Source organism: Chamaea fasciata, unplaced genomic scaffold, assembly GCF_029207755.1.
Source record: "Chamaea fasciata isolate MVZ Bird 193981 ecotype frontalis unplaced genomic scaffold, bChaFas1.0.hap1 SCAF_11, whole genome shotgun sequence".
Taxonomy (NCBI): Eukaryota; Metazoa; Chordata; class Aves; order Passeriformes; family Sylviidae; genus Chamaea; species Chamaea fasciata.
In genome coordinates this window covers 10,038,943-10,063,913 of record NW_027094096.1, presented here as the reverse complement: position 1 = coordinate 10,063,913, position 24,971 = coordinate 10,038,943, and the positions used below count along the sequence as shown (strand labels likewise).

The window sequence follows — 24,971 nt, the reverse complement described above, 5'->3', positions numbered from 1 at the left end:
GTAAATAATTTATTGTATTTTGAAACTTTCATGTGAAATTCTTTGTCTCTTCTAATAGAAAGCACTTGTTCGAAAGTTGCTTCATGAACATTCGCTGCCACTTCCCAGGAGAGCTGAATAGCTGTGCACAAGAAAGGGACATTAATATGTCTGTTGCTTCATTTGTGTCTGTCACAGCAACAGTATTTTACCGGAAGTTTTTAAAATGGGGATGGGCCAGTCAGTGTTTCAAGAAACCAGCTTGCTAACTGCTTAGCTAATACTAAACTTCATGTTATACTATTATTTCCAGATCTCAATTAATTTGGCTAGGTACTGCTGGCTGCAGTCCTCATCTACAGAAAGTGTTGTGACATTGCTTTTATAAAAGAGCTGTGGCAGGTCTTGCTCCTCATCTCTCTTCCATCATTAAACAAGTTAATAGCAGTCTGGATTTGGGCTGTTGCTCCACGTGTCTTTTCTTTGGCAGGGGTTTCTTTCCATCCCACTGCAGCCAAGCACAGAGAGTCGTGGTGTCCGATCCCTGAGTACTGGCTGTCTCTCTCACGTGGAAGGCTGGATTACTTGGCTCTTTCTTCTGCACAAATATGAGTTCCTCTCCTTTTTAGCTTACCTGGGGCCACCATAATTCCTCCCTGAAAGAACAGATCCTCTTAGTTTCCCGTGTCTATTTCATGTGGTATGTACTTTACAAATAATAACATCTCTGTTTATATTGTGGTTGTATGTTTCTACTTTTGGGTGGGTAATGAACTGGTTTGTGTCTCCAGTGGTGTGTTGTAGTCCCTCAAGAAGAGTGATTTGTGTGGTTTCCAGCCTCACAGGGAGCACCCACTGGCTTGGTGAATAATGATACCATAGCTTTGACTGTGCCTACTTTGTATGGCCCGTTCTCATATGTGATTCCATGTTGTGAATAAAATAACACCGAAAAACTCATCTGTTGAGAAGGTACAGTGTTACCTGAGCTACTTCAAAGACAGAAACTGGACTGTGAAAGACTCCTTTCTGCTGAGGATGTTCTGATGTCTCCTGTTAGTCCAGGGTGAACCCACGTTACACATTTATTAAGGCAGTGAGTCTATCATGGTGTTGTACCCAAAACAGACTCTGTGTGCTTGTACATAGCACTGTACATGCACTGCCTTCACACACCAGCCGCTAGATTTTTTGTCTATTTCCCTGTGAAAAAAAACCCAAACTGGTGCAGTAATCTTCAGAGCATGTGCATACAGAGAGGGCCTCGCCCTTTTTTAGTGGTTAAGAGAGTTTGTTCATGACACCAGCATGAGGTAGTATCACCTGCAGGTCTGGAGCTGGTAGTTCTGTTATGGCAGGCCTTGGCATTTGAGATGAGTTAGGGTTTGCTCAGGGCAGACAACTTGACAGGCGTATTTAGAACGTTAACAACCTTGTGCAATGTTGAAATATTAAATAACTTGTTTGTATTTGTAATTTCCCTGTGAACCTTGTTCATGAATCTACACTCAAAAACTTACCTTTCCTTTTTAGCCTGTGTGACATCCCTTGCTCAAGCACAAGACTCACATTATTTGTGTAGTCTCCTTTATTAGTAATTTTTTGTTGTTTTGAAGTGTCTAACGAATAATTCTATAGATTTTTTTTTAGCTGGAGTATCCCAAGAACACTCGGTTTGGCCTGGGTAAGGATCTGACTGCTTTCAGCTGGCTGCTGGAGCCCAGATGGAAGGGCAAATCAAGCAAAGGGTACAGGCAAGAATGCACTACTTGCACATTCTCCAGCTGCAAGGCTCCCTCCTCTGCAGGCAGACAAAAGGGGCAAAGTCTACTTCTGAGCAATTCTAGGAACTTCATCTGGCACCAGGGGTGAAATTGATGCAGAAATGAGGAAAAGGAGATAAGAGAACAGAGCCTCAGAGAGGGTGGGGACAGAGGAGGGAAGAAAATGGTTTAGAAAGAAAAGCATTGGAGAAAATGGGGGAAAAAAGAAAAGACTTTGTGGGTAAGGAGAGGCTGAAGAAGATAATAAAACGCAGGAAAGAAACGAAGAGAGCTGCAAGAAAGCTTCGTCAGGTTGGTGAATAACTTGTGCAGATAAGCCATTGATGTGCACCCCTGGGCAGTCATTTAGGAGGTGGGGAGACCCAGGCACTTGGATTTAAATGCAGGGTTTTTACTGTTGTCTTGCGTTTGTCACCTGACTAACACTTTCTTTTACATTAATGGAAGGTGAGTCTGCTTAAGTAACTCAGAATGCTCTCAGTTTATAGAAGTTGCATTAACTTTTTTTCTTTTGCCTGCAAGGTTAAATAAGTGGTCTTGAGAGGGAGAGAATGAACATCAATAGCAAAGAGAAGCTGGAAAATTAAGCCTTGTGTTGGCTTTGGAAGAGGATGGATGGATACACAGAGACAGTTTAATATTGTTGTGGTTTATAACAGGCAGTTCAGCAGTGCATGTGTCACTTCCAGAAGACAAAACATGTTTGTAACTTTTCGAGCATAAGGTCAAAAGCCTATGGAGTAGTGACACCGATATGATTATTACACAAAAACTTGTTTGTTGTGTATAATGTTTCCAGTTTAGGATTCCCTGCATTTCACAGAACTCAACAATAATTTTCTGGATCTAAATTGTACTTGCTGTCTGTTTTATAAAAACTGTATATTATTATTTTAGCAAAAGCTGACTTTATCTCTGGTTTTTGGGGGGTTTTTTTATAAGAAAAACAGAACACCAGGAGCTGACTGCCCAAGTTCATGCAATAAATCCATAGTAAAAGCTGTAGAATGATTGTCTCCAAGTTTATCCCCCTCACAGGTTGTCCTGCCCCACGTGGATGAATAATTTGTCTGGCTTCATAGTGCTCCCTACTCCTCTCATTTCTGACATGGGCAAATTTTTCCCTCTCTTGTAAAATGTAAGAAGACTGAAGGCTGCCTGTCCTTTGTGTGCTTGCTTAGTGTTAATGACTTCTGCTCACGTTGTCCCTTTCTGGGCAGAGCACAGGCTCCAAATAGCCGTGTAATAGGAGGGCACTGAGCTGCATTAGTGTTAAATGGTGATGTGTGTCGGTGAAACCTTCCAGAGCTGGGAAGCTTTTTCTACTTTTCTTCCTTTTTTCTTCCTTTTTATTTTTTTTTTTTTTTAATTTCCCAATTTAATTTCCCAAAACTCCTTACTCCTTCTCTATTTTTCAGTTTGGGTGCTCAAGGAAGTAGTTTATTATTGTTTCTTCTTCATGTCAGTGATGCATAATCACAATCTAAAAGCATTGCTTAAATGCATTTTTTGTAGATTACTTGTCATTTCTGGTACTACTTTTTTCTTCATGATACAGACAGGAAGAGGTCAATGTTGCATTTTTGTTCCTAAATTTAACACAGGAAGAGAGTTCCCTTGGAGCACGGGGGTAGGTGGTGCTGCCCATCCTCTCCTTCCCAGCTTTACTCTGGGAGTCAACATCCAGCCTCTTTCCTTGGGTTCTGTAAAGTTACTTTTCAGCTGGAACCCAAATACTGCATGTTTTGGAACACAGTGTAATGATTTGAGATGACAGAATATGGATGTTCTTAAACTTGTATAAAAATACATCCGATGTGGAAATCTGGATATGTTTGTGATGTGTGTGGGTTCATACTGTGCAGACAGCAGTGTGAACTGCAGCTACTGTCATTGGGATCCCAGGAAATTATGGAGAAATGGACAGGGATACCTCCCTGCAACAAGAGTCTTCTGCTGCCTCTGAAACAAGGTTTTATCTCTGAAGGCTCAAAGAAAAAAAAAAAAAGGAAACCTCAAAATTTGAAAGATACACTGTATTACATTTTAAATTGTGTATTAATTTAATAATGACTGCAGTCATTAATAAATAACAATTAACTTACTGCTAGACTTTCTTCCCCTTATTGCTGTTGTGCAATATTTGTATAATATTCATTGTACAGAAGCTTAGTATGCTGTCAGCATTGCAGTGATTTTTTTAATTGCAGTGTAATTCCCTGCTTTTCCTTCATGGAGTGTGGAGGAAGTGGAGGGCAAATCTGTCACTGAGTCTGAAATGGGCTGTTCAGGTAGGAGAATAATGCTGGCTGACTTAAAGCAAACATGATCCTAGGTTACTGTGACATGTTGACCTAAATTAAATGATGTAGAGATAATGAAATTTAATGAATGCAATTGAATTGGATATGATAGAGGGGGGAAAAAGGTTTCCTTTTTTAATGTGTTACTGTTTATCAACAAGAGTAATAGAGAAATATTCTCTCTGACAGTGGAGTGACTACGAATGTTTAGAATTGCAAAAAGAAAATCTATTATCTTTAGATTATAGTTTTTAAACTGTCGTTGTCTAAATGTATTGCTTGCCTATGCTAGATGTACCTGCTTTGGTAACCATGTTTAAGTTGATAATTTTAAGGAGTGCACTTCTAATTTATAGGCAGAAATGAAATTCTGGACTCTTAATTGTCTTGTCCTTTTCTAGGGCTAAATTAAAACCACATGGGGAGCACAATGGCTCTGCAGTCAAGGCCTAGAAGCATCTTTTATCCAAAAGCTGCCTGGAACATTTTCACTGAGGGTTAATGTGACTGTCTTTTGATGCAAATCCCTCAATGATCTTTGTTCTGCATTAGGATTTTCTCGTGGTTTAGGGGTAGAGGTTGACATGGTTTGAAGAAAATGTATTTTTAAAGTGTGAGAAGATTCTCCTGTGATCTGAGGTTTTGCCAGGCTCTGGGACAGAAGATGTGCATGGCAGAGGGACATGTGGAGAGGGAGGGGGGAGGCTGCTGTAGTATCCTCTGGCCACAGTGGTGTGTAACGATGCCTTAAACTACTTTTTCCATCTCTTCCTTCTGCTGTGAGGTGCTTGTTGCAGCTTTCTTCTTGCCCGTTCTCTACTCCCTGCCTTCTTTCCCTTCTAGTCCTGTGCAAGCTCTGGCAGCCCTGGGGGGAGCCTGAGCCAAAAAGTCAACAGAATAGAGGAAGGAAAAGCTGCCTATACCCAGGCACTGTCCAAAATGTATGTTCAGTTTGAGGGAGGGCAGGATGCCAGTCCTCCACATCCCCCTTCTCTCCCCTTTGGAACAAACACAGTGCTCCTTTCCATGCTATGAGTAGGTGCAGGAGAAAGGATTCAGAGCTTGTTGAGTCGGAGTGAAAGTGGTGGGCTGAAGTCAGCCTGGGGGCTATTGATTGGACTGTGCTTGTTTAGATAATAAGTCATCTTTGGAGCCTGTCCTGTGAAAGAGCTTTCTCCATTGCTGTGTGAGTACCATGGCACAGGCCAGGCTTGATGTCTTTTGTTAGGAATGCCTCTTGCATTTCACACGCCATAAATAACTTGTGGTATTTGCAGCAATCTCAGTCTCTCTTTGAAGATACAAGTGTACAGCCTTGTTCCTGGCTTCTCTTTTTTTCTTCTTTTTTTTTTTTTTTGTTACTTAGCCTCAAGTGGTCTCAAAAGTGGTTCAGGGGCCTGAATTTGGCCATCCTTGGGATAGAACTGTTTTGTGGCTTTGAACTTTAAGCTATATGGAACAAAATACATGAAAGTTTGTTCTGCTGAGCAGCGGTGCGTTGACAGGGAGAGACCTTGGGAAAACAAGTGCTGGGTCACACCTCTGATTCTGTGTGCAGAGAGAAAGGGAGTGATGAGTAAGTATTAAAACCAGTAATGAGCAGACTTTGATATTTATTCTAGAATAGCATGTGGTGTGTGAATACCTTTTGTATTCACATATTTGCAATGCATAGTAAAATATGTGCTGAGCCATCATGTTTCTATTGTCAGTGTATAGGCACACGTTTTCCCCTTCAATTCATGGGGAGCAGGTGGACTTCCAGCAGTGGATAGAGAGCAATTACAGAAGCGATGCAGACGTTAAATATGCACAGCTCTCCTCTGAAAGCAAGTTACTAAAAAGCATCTGCCTGTTCCAAAGCTGCGTCTCACTTTAGGCAACAGTTGCCTTTTGCATGAGTAACAGTTGTTTTTTTCTTTGAGCTGTGTGATTGCACAGTGCCTCTGTTCTGCTGACACCCTTCCATTAAACAGCTAAAATCACGAACACTGATGGAAATGAAGTCGTACAACATTAAGTAGGGTTGAATTATACTGGTGTCTTTAGTGCTGCATGAATTTATCCTCATAGCTTCCCCTGAACCAATGAAAACTGGTTTGGATGTTTTGTAAGAGAACCTACAAAACAGAAATTCAGGAGATCCATTAACAGAAATTTGGCTTCCCTGGTGAAATAATAACCTGTGATTTAACAGTAATGCTAGGAAATCCCTAATATAAACAAAAAAAAACGTAGTCAAGGTAGATGATTACTTTTCGAAAGGTATCTTTCAGAAACCTCCTGGTCCTTCTTGTATTTCAAATGCATACCCAGTTGTTTCCAAGTTCCTGTATACTTTCTAAAAGAAATGGAGCTCATGTAACACACCAATTCCAAGCAGTTTAACTCTGATTGGTTTGGAAATGGAAGAAGATGGAATGGTAGTTTTGGGGTGTTGTTATATAGTGATGGTAGTTCCAGCAGGCTGGGGATGTTGGCAATGAAATGCTTTTTGCCGTCTAGGTATTCTTTCCTCAGGAAGGGTGAGGAGAAAACTGTTTGCAGAGAGGTTTCAGGTGAATGTTACAAGTTCCTTGTGTTGCTATAAGGATGAGCAGTAGTACAGTGGGACACAATGTCTAACATGCCTTAATATGAAGTTTATCTCCTTTTATTTCCTTGAATTTTTCTTACAATGTGAACCCTTCAAAACCACTAGCCATGGCTTGTATGTGGCAGTTAAATATTATCTTTCTCTAGTTTCTTCATTCTCACATCTGCCCACTCCCTACTTTGCCGCCCTCACCCTTTCCAGTCGTGGATCCTTGTTGTTCTTTGTGTCCCTCTCCCACTTGTCTTGGAGCCTCTGTTAATGCCTCTCTGTGCAGGGAACAGTGTGTCAGTTGTGTCAGGCGCCCTATCTTTGCCTGCCATCCATGCCACATTAAAACCCACTTCTTCCAGGAATGCTCCTTGCCAGTTCTGGGACTGGATGATCTCTGTGCTCCTCCCCTGGCTGAGCAGCTGCCCTGGTTTGCTCTGCCCAGCTGCCCCTCTCTCCCCCAAACTGGCAATGGAAAGCCTTTGGCTTTGGTAATAGGCCTCTCTTCTGGCTTTGCTGGGAGGTTTTGCATTGAACACCTGGGTTTGTATTGATAGTTGCTGTTTGAATGACTGTTCACCAGATAAAATATAGTTCAAATAATACTGAGTGACTCTTCTTGAAAGAAGAACTTTTCCAGTGTCTGTTTCTTTAAGGGAAGCAGTGGTTCCCTGTTTAGTGTAGTGCAGAAGGCAAGTCCGTGTCGTGACGTGAATATATCAATGGATTTATACATATTTTAAAATGGACTCAAGTGAATAGACCTACAATCAGTTTCCTTGGAAAAATGTGGCATGCCTGGTTTGTGGGGTTTTAAGAAAAGAACTTTGCATTTAAATTCCATTGTGATGGCTACTGAGATGTGCTAGAATAAGGCATAAGGGCTGCTCTGCTTGATCTTTGTGTCCCAAGGCTCCTGGATTTCTGTTTCTACCACTGTTTCTCAGTGTGTATTTCAGAAGATCTCTATTCCTAATCCTAAAGGATCTGTCAGGGATTCAGATAAGAAATAATAAAAATAAAATAAATTTTAAAAAATATTTTGGGGGAAGATTTTGTGTGATCAAGAATGGGAGTCAGCAAATGAATTGTAATTAAAGCTTGAAAACTGAGGTGTGAAAGCTCTGTGATGCACAATGAGGAGTTGCTGCTCAGTGTGTGACTGGGTCTGTCATCACCCCAGCAGCACGTCCTGAACCCACCTTGCATGGTTTGCAATGCAGCTGGTTGTTGTTAACATCTATGAGGTAAAAAAGATAATGTGAGAGAGTTGTCTGACTTTTTTTTGTCAGTGTCAGAGCTCCAGACATGCCCCAGAGCCAGTATGCCAAACGCATCCTGCTATCGTTAGCTAACAAGGTCAATTTAACAAATACTTTTTTCTGTCATAAGGGTGCAAAAAGAAACGAAAATTGAGCCATGACTAAGGAATAATACATTCTAGTTGCTGTTATCCTGGGCTCAGCTTAGCAGATTTTTTAGCTTTTTCGTGTCTGTCTGTAAGATAACAGGAATAAAAGCCAGCAAAGTGCACTGCTAACGGTATGACTGCTTTTAGACAGTTTGGCAGGAAGTGCTGTTTCCTGTTCTCTTTGATGTTCTGTTGACTTTCTCATAAATATTAACCCATCTGGGGCTTCAACATTTGTTGTTACGGTGGGATAGACAATGTCAGTGACAGCCAAATTTAAATGTAGTTGTTCCTTTAAGCAGATTGAACAGGTTCTGGTTTGAAAATACAGAATTATGCTGTAGTTCTTCTGACTGCAATGTAGTATCTTCAGATTTCTCTCTGCATAGTCAAGTTTGAAAGTGGGATTAGATTTGCCTTTAAAGTAAGGGTTCACACTGGTGTGGTTTGCTCTTCTCGATCAGATTAAAGCTTCCAGAAGTCTTGTGTCATAGGCAGATGCCAAGTTCCTCAGCACTCCAAAGTCAAGTAATAATTGTAGTGCCATTTGATGTGCTTCCCAGATCCCCAGATAAATTTATATTTGGAATAGGATGATAGATCCATCTTCTCCATTACTTTCTTGAGAGGAATTGTGTCCTTATCTCTTGAGACCCCAAGCAAGTGCTGTCCACAGGGGTGTCAAGGTCCCTTCCAACCCAAACTTGTGTGATGGAGGTGAACGTCTCTTAACCTTTCCCCCTGCCTGTTCCTCTTGGCTGGCAGTCATGTGAGCACTGGTTCAGCAGGATGTTTTGGTTAGGGTAGTACCTCCTATCAGGGTGCACCAGTCTTTTGGCTTTTACACTTGTGGGTTTTTTCAAATCAGATGCTGATAGATGTGATTTGAAAGCCAGAGGGTGCTGCTTCCCAGAGAGCTGAGATGTGTAGACACGTTTGTGCTGGGTGGAGGACACCTCGAGGTGTCTCCCTGGAAATGCAGGAGCTTCCGTTCCCGGTGTTTGTGCATGCCAGTGACACTGTGCCCCAGCAGTGTCCTCAGTAAATTGCCGGCCTGATCTTTTGTGAAGAGCAGTCGTGTTGAATTTAGAGTTACTACATCAAGAGTGATGCACTGATACTGAAAGTGAGTAATCGTAACCAAGTCTGCCCTTATGCCTGACAGTGTGTGTTTGGTATTTAGCTGTAACTGTTCCTAATTTGCTCAGCTGCTTGACAAAAGCATAAATGACATCGAGGTGAGAGCTCTTCTGTTGGCTGCAACTCTGTGTTACCATGACATAATTGTAACATTACACAGAAAGTGATAAATGATTGTTAACTTTAATTAGAGCACTGATAATATATTGGAGTGAATTTCAGCAGAAATGAACAATTGCTATCTCTGCATTTCAATTTCCATTTGAATTGTAAGAGAAAGCTGAGAATAATTTTCCTTGGTGTGAAAAAGGAGTGTGTTTAAAGGGAATCTGCGTGTTCCATCATATTTTCACTTGGATATCACATGTTCTAATGAAAGCTTTGGTAGCATAGACAACCAGACTGTTGGCTTCCTTAAAAAACAACTTTAAACAGTCTTTTGGGGTAAAGTTCCCATGTGTACTCTGTAAGATTTAAATAATTTACTTATGCATTTGCACTTTTTCTGTTGGAACTACTTAAGAATGTAACCCTGTTGAATGCCCAGCTGTCAGCAGAAGGATGAGGGGGTGGTCTAGGAAGTTGGTCATCTATTTAAAAACCTAATTGCATGTTGCACAGAGGGAACTGCTTGATGCCCTGAAGTAAATCAATACCTTTGTGAGTGTAAATAATTGTAATTTCATGAAAAACACTCTCCAGCTGGTCTCTATTTCCTGTTTGACTGAGAAGTCCTGAAAGACTAAAAAGAGATCAGGTCAACATTTGGGTACTAGCTAAAATTACTAGGATCCTTTGGAAGTTCATTTGAGATGTGTCATAATAATCTAGAGAATGACATCACTTCTGTTATATACTAGGTAATTTTTTTTAAGTTATGTTCTAAAGTGGTTCTGTAAGAACAGGATATTTTCATAAATATCAGTTAATTTTACAAAAAGTCAATAGCATAGGCTATTAGGACTTTAATAATAAAAACAAATTACTTGTAACCAGACATTTCAGTCAGTGAGAATGAAAGCTCTTTGCACATATGTGTATTTAGCTCATAGTTTCTACTCAAATTTTAATCTCCCTTGGAGTTCAGTATTATTCTTTCAAAACACACATGTTACTAATCAAAATATTATTCTTCTAAGGATTTCTTCCTGAAATACCAACCAGAAGACATATGTTTATAAAGACTGTGTTAGAACTTAACAAATACAGGCCAAACAACTTACAATTGGCCCGGTTTTGCTTATTTTGTATTTTCTTAAATCAACAGCCTTGTGGATGTGAATGTTAATGGATACCAGAAACCTAAGATTCGTTAGTTTTAGATTTTGTATGATTTTATTATCTTCTGGAGGTCAAATAAAAGAAAGGGAGAGAAATCCTGACAAGAGACAGAAAATGAAAACCACATGTTGTACAGAAAAGCTGTCCAGGGGACAGTGTCACTCATTAGCTGCTACAATAGCTGTTACTTGGTTTGATATAGTGAGCACATTGTTGTGCTGTGACAAAAGCCCTGCAATATTATTTCTAAAAGGGGCAGGGTGCTTTTTGATTGCGTTGGTGTGTTTTGTTTTTGCCCTTTGGGGTGCTTTTTCTTTTCCATAGTGATAAGGGCAAAACTGTGGGTTTCAGGCACTTCCTTGGGTGTGGTGTGAGGAGATGTGTTCGAGTTGCTCCTTTCTGAGAGGGCGACAACATCCCAGTGAGCAGTGTGGGTCTGAGGGACCTTGTCTCTTTTCCATGCTGTTGTCTGGGTGGTCTCGCTGTTCCATTGTGCAGCTTGGGCTTCCTGGCTGGGGTAAAGCAGGAGGAATGTGAGCCTCCCTGAGCTTCTAGATGTGCTAAGAAAGGAAAGGTTTTAGGGCTAATCAGCCCCACATTGTAATCAAGAGGGCAAATTCTCTTATATAGTATCTGGCGCTATATACACACAGATCCCTTTCCTTGTCTTGTGAAGGCTGATGTTTGTGCCAGTGGGATTCTCTGTAGGTGGATTTCTCTGTAGAAATTAATAATTTGCCCTGTGTGCTTTAGCCCAAGAAGTGTCCTGGTTAGGTGATACTTGACATGATCAAACAGGGAAAAGGTGCTTGGCTGGCTGCCCCTGGACCTGTCAGATTTGGGTAGGGTTTTTTGAGTAATATGTAAACAAACAAAAATATCAAGACGGCTCTGTAATATTTATAGCCTTAAAAACTTTCAGAGTCCTAGCTCTTAGCTTTTTTATTTTGGATTCTTGGCACTGATTAAAAAAAAAAAAGTATCTGAAGCCTTATACTGCTAGTGGAAACAATCGATATTCTTCTTGTGGGATCTTTTCTGACAGATACAAGGTTACATCTGCAGCTGCTGTATTTGGGGGAGTGGGGTGATGGGAGAGCAGCACCTGAGACAACACAGTTTTTGCTAGCCCCATATGTACAGATTTTACTTTGCATTTCTTTTTTTTTACTTTGTCCACATTTTGTGCCTAATTTTCCCTTTTGCAGCTGTAGAAGCTTATGCTCGGAAATTGAATGAGATTGTTCCTTTTGGTTCCTTGCTTCTGGCTGAACTCTTTGCATATGTCTCAAAGTGAAATTGCCTTGAAATAATAAGCAGGGATTGTACAACCGATTGAGAGTTGAAAGAAGCCTGATTGGGAGCCTCTTTTGTTCATTTTTGTTCATCTGGGTTAGGTTAGAAACAGCCTTGTGAGAAGAGAAATTGTGTGGCCTAAATGGCCAGTTCATCACCTCTAACCTTTGGTTAAAGCTTCTGCTTTGACTGTGTTTGGGGCTGTCCCAAAGAGGGCACAAATTCGGGCTCTGCTCTGTTAGGCTGAATAAGCCATGTTCTTACACGTTCATGGAATAACAGTGTGGAAAGAACTTCTGGAAGTTGTCAAGTCCAGCTCCGTGTTCAAAGCAGTTCCAGAGAGATAAGGTTACTCAGGACCTTGTCCACTCTCCAAGGATGCCCTGTTCCTGTGTTTGACCACCCTTCATGGTTAAAAGTTTATTGGAAGGCTGTGACTGAGGGGAAGATGCCATCCAAGCTGCCACTGAGTTCCACACTCCATTTCTCAAAATGTTTTTACCATGTCTACATTTCCAGTCGATACAGTCCTGCTTCTCTAGCTTACCTGGTATGATCTGAATTTAGACCTGTCCTGTGTAATCTGTGGCATTTGTGTATGAAGCCTGACCTGTTCATTTAATACCTGATTCCACTGTTTCTTGGTTGTAAACCATTAGTTTTTCTTTGTTAAAGAGTACGAAAAACATTAAATAAAAGAATTAATTTATGTTATTTAAGTTCCCACCTCAAATGTTAAGACGTGCTTTTTTTCCTACTCAAGTGAATTGTTTGAAAACAAAAGGAGTGTATGAGTAGATTGGAGTGTGCCAAGAAATACCTTCCTTTGCAGGCTCTCTTGTGACCTGAAAAAGAGGTATCTTTTCAAAGAGTTAGAGGCTGACAGTGCTCTGGTTATGGAGCCGTTCTGGATTTTGTTATTGTTGTTTGCTGTGTTGTAAATACAAAGATGTCATTGGCTTGGAGTGGAGGCAAATTAGAATAAGAAATGCATTTTCTACCAGAATATCAGTCTAAAATTCTGCTTTAGTCCAGATTTGAGTGGTCTTTTTGAAAGTAGCTCCAGACTCTCTTTGTCTCTGTTTGTGTTTGCTCTGTATTTCTAGCCTGTATTGGAACAGAAATACTAGTTTTGGATTATGGCAAGCTATGGCTGTTACAGAAATAGAGAATGGGTTGCACATCCTGAAGATGAGATGTCAGCAATAAAGGTTTCTGTGGCTCTTGTCCCAGGTTTGTGGATGTGGGTGAGAGGTTTTGCAGTGGTTTTTTCAGGCCTTTGATCATATTTTAGAGAAGAAGTGGTAGTTTACTAAACCACGGTGCTGTTCAGGCCACTCGGCATAGAGAACATTGCTGTACAAATGACACCTCATCCAAACCCACATCTTGCTCTTAAAATCTCGTTAGTGGCCGCTGACATCTCTGCACTGGGAGGGCTGGCTGGGGGATGTTCCTGCCTGCTCTCCCCACTTGCTTGGTTTGCTTTCCAGTGTTTCCATAAGTGTCAGGGCTGGTGCCAGGGTAGCGAATGGAGAATGCATTTGCTCTTCTGTGGGAAAAGCATCTTCCCATGTAGCTGGGTGTGTTTTGTTCTTTAAAATTTATTTGTGAAACATCCAGACAAAAAGCTTTGGAAGTTACGCATGTCATGGAGATCTTGTACTGTGACAGGTAACAGACGAGTAGCGCTCTGTTTCAGCTGTAAGCAATGTCACAAACCCAACATGTTAGAGTGAAAACAGGCACTGTGGTCTATTTTGGTCTTTTTCCTCTATGCCAGTTTTGGTTTTCAGACCCTCTCCCACTGGGCTAGTGAAATGGAAGTCACCTAGAAACAGGATCAGCTGTTGATAACGCAGTTTGAGGGGCTGTGTGGAAGTTTATGTGTATCTTTCTGAAAGAGGATAATAATTTGCTACCAGTTCTTTTTGGAAACCAGTGAGGTGGAGGCTGCTTTTTTTTCCTGTTGTGACTTATCTGTAAAATCTTTGCTTTAGAAGTGTGAGCTCAGCCAGGGTCATAACTTCTGGTGAAAACTCTTCACAGAGTTTATCTTAATGCATTGTGTTTTTATTTAACTCTGTGCCAAAGAAAAGATGAGTTTTGGTAGCTCCAACTCATTCCCCAACAGTTTTATGGGATAATAAAAGTTCTTTTTAAAAACAAACAAACATTTGCTTTGTAGGTTAAGTAGTTATTTTTTCTGGTTCGGAGTCAAAGATTTCTTTTCCTGTTACATGTTAAGGAAGCCACAACAATGCTCTTAGCTGCTTTTTGGAATATTCTGTGCTAGATCCAGAAACCACTCAAGTGCTTTGAAATAAGGAGGTTTTCATCACTGCCTATGGGTTGCAGTTCTCTATTTTACTTGATCTAAGAATAATCCCATTGATCTCACAAAGGCTGTAATTGTGGAAAACTACCTGTCAAAGTAAGGAATTTCTTGAAAATCAGCAGGGCCCTTCACCTGAGTTGAAAATAAGAACGTGGAAACCACTTGCATGCAGATTACAGATTTATTTCACTTTTTGTGTAAAGAGACTATTCTGAGAAACCTCTTTAGAGGTTAGAAGCTCAGAGATTCGGGATTCTAGACCAGCTTCTGTCATCAGCCTGTTGGAAATCCTTACACCAGTCTTTTATCGCTTTGTTTTCTTATTTGTCAGGTGGTTGCGATTTGTTGATGCCATCTGCTGTAAGATCTAGTGGGGGAAACCTGTATTTTGGCCATGTACAGTGTGATAGTAATTGAGGGTCTTCCACACAACGTGTGTTTAACACTTTGCAAGAGACATCAGCATGAAAGAACAAAGGAATATTGAGAAGAGCAAGGCAGCACTAGCACAGGCAGTCATGAGAAGCCTATGTCCGTGCTTGTGTGGATTTTTTTCTTTCCTCCCGTGCCTGTGGCGATTGTTTCCTCTTGCAGCAGGTGAAGTCGGGAGGCAGCGGCTGTGAATTGGCCTTTCATGTTCTACTCCCTAGAGGGTGCCAGACGGCCGCGCTGTGCAGCGCTGCGCGCTCGGCGGCGCGGTGACATCGCAGCCTTGCGGCGCTCGCTGCCGGCTGCCCCTGACCGCGGCGCCGGGAGCATCCCTGCTGCTCGGAGGGGCGGTGGGCAGAAAAGGGCTGGCTGAGGGATTCAAGCACCTCACACACCGTCATAACCATGTGCTCTCATTCGTGGGTTTTTTACTCACTGTAACTTGCATGTTATGAGTACGTGTGAAATGTGTGTATGTTCGTGTTGGTCAGGGATGACTTTGTGGGAAGGAAATAAGTTCAAGATGAAAAAGCTGCAAATCGTTCAGGGGTTGTGCTGGCCAGTTACTGTAGTAAATGCCTGCTTTCCTGGGTCACTAGGGAGAAGCTGGTGGAAACTAAAGAATTACAAAGCCTGTGTATTCTGACTTTAAGTCACCCCCTCTGCTCAGTGAGACCTCAGTGTTTCTGATATTTAACCAATTTTGCAGCAACACTTGGAGATACAGTGCTTGAATGTTTTGAAATGAGTGTAAGAGGGTATGTTCTGAGTGGAAGACAGATGCTATTTATGGCTTGTAGCACCTCTGACTGCATAAGCTTTGGTTGAAGTAAATGTGGCATCCTTTAAAGCAATATTTTCTTCTCCTCCCTTAAAAAGTACGGCAGCAGTGGGTCGGCCTAGCCCTGCACAACATCCTGTCAGCCTCTAGGCTGGATGTGAAAGGTTTGGGACATAACTTCTGGAAAGAGAAGAGAGGGCAGCTCCTTGAAGGTGGATTCTTGTAGTCCCCCAGACCTCCACTGAGAGCAGACAGAGAGCAGGAGGTGTGTTGGAAATGCTGCCTCTGTGGCAGTGAGAGCTGCCACTCTAACACGGTATCCTCCACGCTGCTTTAAGGCCGTGGTCATAAGAACAAAGTGCATAGAAGGACCTGAGCTTATACTCAGGTATATGCACTTATAACTTCTCCTCATGCATAAAATATGCAAGGAAAATTAATGAGGGTTTGTCTCATTAAGCTGCCTGCCATGAACACCATCTCTTGGAGTACTGCACCTGTCTGATCTGGGTCTCGATGCTGATTCCTTGGGGACTGGTTAGTGTTTGTTTTGAACTAACAGAGCATAAGAGTCTTCCAAACTTGGGTGTGTTTTTTCCCTTCTGCTTTCTTTGCAAGTCCCTCCAAGCCTTTATGAAAACAAATACCAGAGACAAAGAGCTTTGCTAAGAAAACGTGTATCAGCTCTTTTTGTTTTGAAAGGGTGGGTGATAAATATTTAAGTGTTGAGAAATGAGATATTAGCTTTCCAAAATGTGAGTGATCCTCATTTGCATCAAGGCAGAGACTGTAATTTTGTTGCCATATCTTGCTTCAAATGTTTACCTGCTACTTGTATGGACTAACTAAAGAGAAGTTTTACTATAAACTGTGGGTCTGTGTGGGGAGCTGTGAGTGACAGCCACTGGCCACTTACGTTATTCATGTGCTGCTGGGGGGCTGCTCATCATCTGTAGCAGGATGTGATGTATGTGGAATGGTAATTTGTATGGAATTGGTAATTTGCAATGGTGGCATGAGCCTTATCATTTGTAATAGCAAGTTCTTGTTGTTTGTACTGCTATGCTGTCTTTAGTTCCTGCTAATGGCTTGTGGCTTCTGTGGGCCAGACTAAACACACTGCTGTAAGCAGTTCCAGGAGTGTTCCTATTCCTTTTGATGGCTCCTGTGCTCACCTGCCGCTGCTGCTTTCGGATTGTCACATTACAAGAGCTTCTGTGGAGCTTCTCAGTATATGTCCTACAAAAATACCATGGAGAGGCAGGTGTGTTTTCCAGATTAAAAAAAAAAAAAAAAAACAAAAAAAAACACAACCAAGCCAAATGGTGCATGTCATGCTGCCAGAAGAGGTCTCATGGCAAATGAGGGTTCTAACCTGAAGCCATCCTCCTTGCTTGAGAAGAATGCAGCCTCCTGTGGAGGTGGAAGGAGGATCAGTGTTGAATTTGACAATTAATCCTCACACTAAAGGATCTTCTCCAACACCTGCCTTTCTGCCTTCCTCTTTAAAGCCCTCAGCTGAAGAACCAAAATACCAAGTTGTATCCTGTTATTGTGATCACAGGAATTCAAATGCCACAAAGAGAAAGGAAAATTAATGGAATAAAGTAAGCTGTGGGAAGGAAAACGGCTTTTAATGTGGTGTGCTAATGAGGTATGAAATAGATGCATAACAAAATGTTTGGTAGCATCTCTAGAAAGTCTTGCAGCATGCAGAAAGAGAAATACAGGAATATTGTGGAAGAGAAATAACCCAGTGCTGGGAGGAGAAGGAGTTTACTGTCTGCTACAGATTTAGTGTGAGAGAGAGTTTGTCTCTTCAGGCCCTGGCTGCCCTTTTGCAGAGCTGGCATCTCTTTCATGTGGAAGATGAGGCTGGAATGGCTGTAAGCTCGAGGATACAGATGCCTTTGAACTCTGCTTTCTTATCATGGACTTTATAAGACATGGCAAGTGTGACTCACTTCTGTTCCTGCACAGCTCTGCTGCTACACAGACCCAGCCCCTGAGTTGCTGAGTTGCTGAGGACTGGGTCACTGAAGTCCTCTGGGTTAAAACAATTGTCTTGCCTATCCAATTTTTTTTTTTTTTCCTTCATTGAGTTGCCTTTAGTGGTTTCCTTCCCAGCCTGTCCCCATAAACCATCATGTTGGTGTTACATGTCTACATAGCATAGCTAAAACGAGTGGTGGATAAGACTGGAGTGAGAGTGGGCAGTGGAAGGCTTCCAGTGTGCATATTCCTTAGCCCAGGATTGCTGCCAAAGTCTCCGTAGTGGGGAATTAAGGAGTTGCTTGCACAAAGAAGTATTTTGCTTCCCAGGGGGTTTCACTGAATTTTGTTTCTGGATTAAAGTGCTAATTAACACAAAATAGTGCTGAATGCTTCACTGTAAGAGTAACTAACACTGTTGATAACTGGTATATAAACATAATATATGCTAATGAGATCCCTACCTTTGTAAAACAAAGCTGTTGATACTTTGTGTGTGTCCAGGCATTTTTAGTGGGCTGGGAGGTTTCCTTTCCAATGATAGATCATGCCTCCGTGAGATTTCCTTAAAACAGAAGGGATTTTTTTTAGCTCCTCAGTGGTTTCTTTTCCCCTGTGCATTAGCTGTTTTTCAGTTCTTGAATTTTGATCAAGAGCTGGAGGCTACTTTTAGCTGGCCTTGGCTTGTTAGTTTACTTGCTTTCAGACTAAGTGTCATTTTTCTCTCCAAAGAGCTGCAATGCCAAGACTGTGTCATTTCTACTTGTATCTAATAATAGCTTAATCCACTAATAATTGTAATGAAGTAACTAAGGCTACTGGCAAGAATAGTGTGATCCAAAGACCCCTGGAATGAATGGGATTCTGCACTGAGAACAAAGTGAAGCTTTGGGTGGAGCCCTAGGGTGCTGTTCTATACACACGTGCATGCACATGTGCAACAGGGTTGGGCTGCGCTATGGAAACCAAATTTCAAAAAAAAGGCTGCCAACTCTCCCAGCTGAGCACTGGTGAGTGAAGGAGGATGCTGAACAGACAGGCAGGAGATGTGTTAGCAGCCCCCAAGGTAGCAGAGCAGTTGCCATAACAGCCAGCAACAGATGTTACTCAGGCCCTTATTGCTGCTGCTGGAATATGAGCAGGAATGGAGGTCTCCCAGCTGCCAAGTGCATCGTTTGTGGGGCCAAGGTGTCAGTTGCAGCTCTGGAGTAGGCAGGGGGCTGATGAAAACATAAACAACAGCAGCAGCAGGATTGCTGAATTGATGCAGGAATTACTCAGCTGTGCCACTGTGCCCGTGTAATCCCATTAGGAAAGTCAGACGAACAAGCAGGATAGGAGGTCCCCTCTGCAGGGTTTGCTGCTGGGGAGGCAGGGGCATCTCACCAGCCCGTGGAGGGGATGCCACGAGGATCCAAGGGGGAAGAGCAGGGTGGGTGCATTGGCAGGGCTGGGCTCAGGCTGTCCAATGCCTGCCAGTGCTGCTGACTGTTTTCCACATGCACTAAAAGCTGTTTGCTCTAAAGAAATAAGGGCAAGATATAATGGTGATGAGTTTGTTGCTACTAAAGGACAGGTCTAAAGGATTTACCTTTTCTGGAACTGCTTTAATTTGAATTATGGTGTCTTTTGCCAGATTGCTGAGCAATTAAACTCTACTTAAGCCCAGAAAAAGTACTTCCATGGAAAGTTTTCAGTGCAGTTCCTGGCTGAGATTGTGAGGAGGATATTATTTACAAATATATCATTAACAGACATTATAAAGTTGATTATACCCCCACGGGAATTGATGACAAAACTTTCATGGCCTTCATTAGAAACGAAAACCTTTTGATGCAAGGTAAATATGGTTTTGGGTGCACATATAATAAAGTTATACATATTAGCTTAAAAGCAGCTGCTCTGGAAACCCTATTGGAAATTCTTAGTTTTCCTAATGTGTAGGAGAAATCCATTTTCTGTAGGTATTTTTAGTGCTAACTTCCTCTCCTGTGCTATTATCTTACACACTCTCCCATTAGTGCTTGCTGTGTTTCCAGGTCAGCCATGTGATTGCCGAGCATCCCTGCCTGCTTTTTGAATGACTTGCCAGGCAGGAGCCGGGGAGGCAAGTTGTTAGTGCTGGCTGCCAGCAGCAGCTTCTCCTGGCCCACTGATAACACACAGAAACCCTCCCCTCTCACCCTGCTGGGAAGGTCAGCTCTGTGTGGTTCAGGGTGAGACCCTGCTCCTGTGTAGGTGTAAAGATGTTTCTCTGTGGAGGCAGAAGGTTGTGTGTAGGGACACGAAACAGCCCCACTGCTGAGAGGCATTTCAGAGCTACTGCTTTGCCTTGAGCCACAGTTATTTTAGCATGAGCTGGATGAAGCACACAGATTTCTGCCTTTTTGCCACTTGTTACGTTTACAACTCCACTGAACTTGCTGTGCTTCAGAAAACTGCAAGCATTGTAGCCCAAATCCCTCTGTGAGCTTTTTTTTTGTGTGTGTGTGTGTGTGGTAAAAAACCCTTAGGCAAAGTGTTTTAAACCCAGCAGTGCTGATAATGAGAGTTAATAACTTTCCAGATATTGGGTTTTTTGCTATGTATGACTTTTTTAAAAAGGTATTTAAACTGATCCAGCCAGTTGCTGTGGATGCCTCTGTGTGTGTTTAATGAACAGCTGGCTCTTTTGAACTGGGAATTTTAATACTTTCAGTTCCGTGAAACTGGAATCGGAGGAGGCGGATAATTGTACAAGAGAGGGAGCACATTTTCTCATGCGAATTCAGGAGTAGGGAGGGAGGGAGGGAGAGCAAAGCATCGTAATATTGCGTGTGTTTCTGTTTCAGTGGATCAAATCTTTCCTCTGTCTGCATTCAAGCTATTTGGTTGTGATCAGATGATCAGAGCTCAAGGAAGCGATTGGAGAGCGAGCTGGCTGCAGCTGCACTGTAGGCTGTTTTCAGGGACAAGGAGCCACTGTTTTTCAAACATAGCATAAACATAGAAGTTATTTTGTAGGCTTCAGGATGCAGATATGGGTTGTGCTGCCAGCATTGTTCTGCTCCAAGCCTTTCGTTCTGTGGTACAGAGGAACTGTCCACATATCTGCAGGCGCCGACGACGAGAGGAGTTGTCACATGAAATTCTGCCGCTGGATAGTGATGATGAAATGAGCAGACCCAGGACTCTCATCATAATGGTATGGTATACTTTCATCAAGAGAGAGGTGACAGAATTACAGATGTTACGTGATTTTTTTTTTTCCTTTGACTATACATTTGTAGAGAGCATTGACAGGCAGTTTGTCAGTTCGGGTAGTTTGCTGGTAGATTTGCTCTATCTATAATGTTCCTTTATAGGTGAAGCTGTAAGCTGCACATAAGTTCTGTGTAAAGTAAATGTTCTGTTATTTAATTGTTGGTGGGTTTTGTTTGTGAGATAGGCAGCACAGGAGCCGGTGGCGTGGTTATGTTTTATCTCAGACTTGAAATTCCAAACAGCAGACAGCTTAGGAAATGTTTGCAAAGTCTGTTCATCATAAAAACAAAAACAAACTCAAAAGCCAAGCCAAACAAAAAACAAAACAAAAAAAATCTTTACTTGCACCCAGGATGCAGCTGGAATTCATATTAAGTTATATGCAATTAAACTCCCATATATCTTTGCTCCAAACAATTTGCTGCAGCAAAATGTTTGCTGGATCACTGCTTTCTGGTGTACTGAGTTGCCTCTGTTCTTTAATGAAGGGGGGCTTGAAAGGCTCTTGGCCTTTGAGGAGTCATTTTCTTCCTGAATTAAATTTTTATTTTGTGATGGGAATATAATAAGCACTGCAGGTTTATTAGAAATAAGTGACAGGGTTGTTCCTGATTGTAAATCACTCTTTCAGTATGAGGAATACACTTACTGCCTAGTTACTGCTCTTCTTTGCCAAATACACATATGGTGAGCATTTCCAGAACCCTGGAGTGGTTTGCATCTGAGGTGGCAATGATTTGTTACTCTGTGGCTCTCACTTGGTAAAAATTACCAAGGCACTGAAAATAGTATTTTTGTCACTTTGTCAGGGGACTCGTTTGTATCATTTAAGCGGTAGAGATTTGATGAAGTTCAAAGTGCATTCCCATGATACTCTGATCCCACACAGGGCTGTAACTTAGTGGTAAAGGGTAACATTAGATAATTTAATAGCTGTCCTGAGCAGCTGTTTTGAATAGAGCCTTGCTGCCCATGGAGAGGTGTGTGGTGCAGTCATGGCAACAATAGTAGCAAGGACCCGGTCTCAGCTGTGCTTGATGTATCAGCTGAGGGTATTATCCAGTGCAGGGGGGAGTTGCATGGTCATAAGGAGGAAGGAAATTGATTTCATCATTGTGGATCTGATGTTAAAGTTTCTTTTGCTCTAAAAGTACCTATACAATAAACATTTTTTCTTCCACTTAATGGTTAAATAAATGACCTCAACAGCATTTAAATGAATGAATGTCTCCTTCCTGGTAGTAATTTCAAGCATGATGAAGTGAGAAATGTCTGGACGCACATCCGACTATGGGTCATCTATGTAACTTGCTTCAGTCCTTGGAAGAAAAGGCTAGTCTTGGGTGTTGCAGCAGCAAGCACTGTGCCAACCTTGCCAAACCCAGAAATACTCATCAGCAGCTTGAGTTGTGCTGCTTTGTGGGAAGTCCTGTGAGATCAGGGCTCCAAGAGCAAAGGTCCCTGGGCTCTCAGAGGGGTGAGGCTTTACCCTGCAGTGTAGAGGGAGCTGTGGAAGGAGAGGCATTCTGGTCAAGATGGTCTGTTACCTGATGCTGGATGTGGGCTCTCAGATCCCTTCAAATGCATCCCCCAGTTGTACCAACAGGGGCTTAGGTTTTCTGTGTCAGTGGTCAGTACACTGCTTTTTGTCCTGCCAAAAGGCTGCCCTTCCCCAGGAGCTTTGTGGGACCATTTTCTCCCTCTCAGCCCCTTTGAGAAGAGGAGGAGGAGTGGTCCAGCCCTATCCTGAGTCAGGGGTAGGTGCAGGCAGGCTTTCTTCTTTTTGGAAGAAAGCTGCTGGGCAGAGGTTGACTTTGGACACATCTTTCTCTTCAGGATGTGTATTATTACCACGCTTTTGTTTTGAAGTAGTTAATTATGTAAATATCTAAATTAATTTGCCATTAAACTTTACAGTTAAGCTTAGGAATGATGTGGAGGCCTGGGAAACTGAGGAAAAAGTGCTGCTTCAGAGCACTTTGTGGCAGAATGGATGGTCCTGTTTCCACCAGAATTCATGTTACCTGAAAGAGCAGCATGATAAAGAGAGCTGGAGGCTATTGGGCCTTAATCAAACATGTTAAGGGCCTAACAAATTAGTTTTTCCCCTGGGTCTGTTGTAGATCATTGAGGATTATGTCTGGATAATACACTGGAGGCAACTATGTAGATGAGCAAGAGTGTTTGGTTCCCAATGTCATCAGGCACATTGTGCAGGTGTCAGGAGCTAAACTGATCCAAACAAGATTCCTGAGTGTTCATGTCTGAGGGCAGTGAGTAATTGGAGTGCCTGAAAAGAGAGGCCAGGAAATCTCAAAATGCAGAATACCAGAAGTACGCTGATGGGCCTGGGTGTGATCATGTGGCTCCTGTCAGCTGAAGATCTGGCATTTTGTCTCTTCATGCCTTCAGATGAAATGGTCTTCCTCTCTGTAGCTTATGTGCGACTGCCTGGATGTGCCCTACTGGAAAGTGGGAGCCTTTGGTATTGATTTCAGGAGATAAACTATGCCTTCTGTTTGAACAGCTTTTTGAAGACACCAGGCTCTGCTGTCTGTTCTGGCAAGTTTGCCTATCCTGTGTGTAGCAAAAGTAACATCTTGGTGTTGCCTTGATACAGAAAGTAACCCTGAATCAGAGAGAACAGCAGTCTACCCTAAAATGCTTCAAGTAAACAGCTCTAGGGATGTGCCCCATTTTCCTTTGCTAGTCACTGAAGAGCAACATCCTGGTAGAGTATTCTTCTAGGAATTGTTTTTGCCAGTGGCACTCCAACCAGGGTGATGCTCTATGAGAAAAGAAAGGAAGAAGTCCCAAGCACAGCCTCCAGCTATTGCTTAATGGCTACCTACTAATCACGGCATGAAGCCTTTAGGCATCGCAGCAAGTATTTCTAACATTCCGGTCCTTGCAGAAAGTGAGGATTGATGTCTTTATTCAGAGAAAATTTTTTTCTTCAGTTTTTTAGTTTGGAAATCTGGCTTTACCCTTAGGCAAGGCAGATAAATCATTAGTTTTAGATCTTGACTGGATCCACAGAGCTGGGAGAGATGTCAGAAAGGGAAAACTGTACATTTTCTGTCAATTACTATTGTGTGTCATCTTCTCTTAGATGAAATCCTGAAATTTGCCAGAGACATGCAAAGTGTCCAAACAATCTCTAATACGGTGTACAAGTTGAATCAATTTGTTCAGTAACAGTGATTTAATAGACCCTTGTTTTTTGTACCTTTAAGGGCATGTCTGCAAGAACTGGCTTTCAAAATAAGTCTATGAGATGGTGAGGTTTGAGGTACTAAAAACCTTTCTAGAGTGAATGCAAATGGCTGTACATGCTGTTTCCACAACAAAAAGAAGAGGAAGATGCCTGAAGGAAGAAAATGAAGTACATGGATTATGTAGAGCTGTTTGGTGTTTTAAGGGGGGCACTAACATTCCAGATGATGGTTTGCATTTGGAACTTGTGACTTGAAGTTGAGCTTTATCTAGTAGGTCATTCTCTGGGTGTTTTCATGCAGTATATTACAAATTGTGGCAGCTGAGATTTGTGTGATAAGAGCAAAGCGTATTTGAGGATATGATCCTACTTTCCACCACCCCCAGCTTTCCTGCCCTTGGTAATAAACTACATGAAAATGTAAAAATTGTTTTGCATTTTGAATAAAATAGTGTAACTTGACTTACTAGCTTGAACACAGCAATATTCACTTCACTAGCTTGAACACAGAAATATTCACTTCATTAATGCTGCCTAAGCTGCTTCTCAGGCCACTTAGTTTGTAAATTGATTTTTACTCTTCTAAAAGCAGTAGAGAGAACAGAAGCATGGCTCTGAGAATTTTCCATTATCTACTATTGAAGTTTACCTTCAGAACTGTGTTCCTGAAGTTTTTTTGTTTGGTCTGTGTTAATTTTCTACTTTTAGTTGAAATAATTTAGTGCACTCATCTCATTTGTATGCATTTCTCTCCTGAAGGTCTGTACAATCTAAGTGCTATCAATGGGTGGCAACTCTAGGAATTACAGGATCTCTGACTCATAACTTACTGTTTTTGAATGTGGGAATGTGTCTGTGCATACCCAAATAGTGGGGAATTGCAGTGCCTTTTGGAAGCTCAACCCAGGGTGCAGAAGGGTGTTCCCTTACTGGAGTGTCCAGGAGGAGGGATTGTCTTTGCAAAGCAAGATTACCAGAGCTGTAAAATGAAAAAAAACCTCAAAATTTTCATGACTTCTTAGCTCAAGTCTGAAGTTTCAGTGTGTAATACGTTTTTAAGCAACAATAAGCATGTGGAGCTTTATTTGACCTTAACTTCCACATCAGCACTTGACCTCAGCAGGAACAGAAACAGGCCTAGGTTTGAATAAATGAATAACAATTTGAGTGTAAAGAGGAGAAGTAGTAAGTGA

The 24,971-nt window shown here is 41.9% G+C and overlaps 1 protein-coding gene across 5 annotated transcripts in view; it reads left to right on the top strand.

Moving 5' to 3' along the window:
- The first annotated feature begins 1,575 nt into the window (after window positions 1–1,575).
- DOCK10 (dedicator of cytokinesis 10) overlaps window positions 1,576–24,971 on the top strand; it is a 140,659-nt gene continuing 117,263 nt past the window's right edge. For 4 of the 5 annotated variants that reach the window (XM_066193183.1, XM_066193182.1, XM_066193185.1 and 1 more), the window contains exon 1: window positions 20,338–20,502. In XM_066193183.1, the coding sequence (XP_066049280.1) occupies window positions 20,338–20,502 (165 nt within the window). Of the gene's footprint in view, window positions 2,055–20,337; window positions 20,503–24,971 lie in introns of those variants that run through there. The other variant, XM_066193184.1, reaches the window with a different exon arrangement.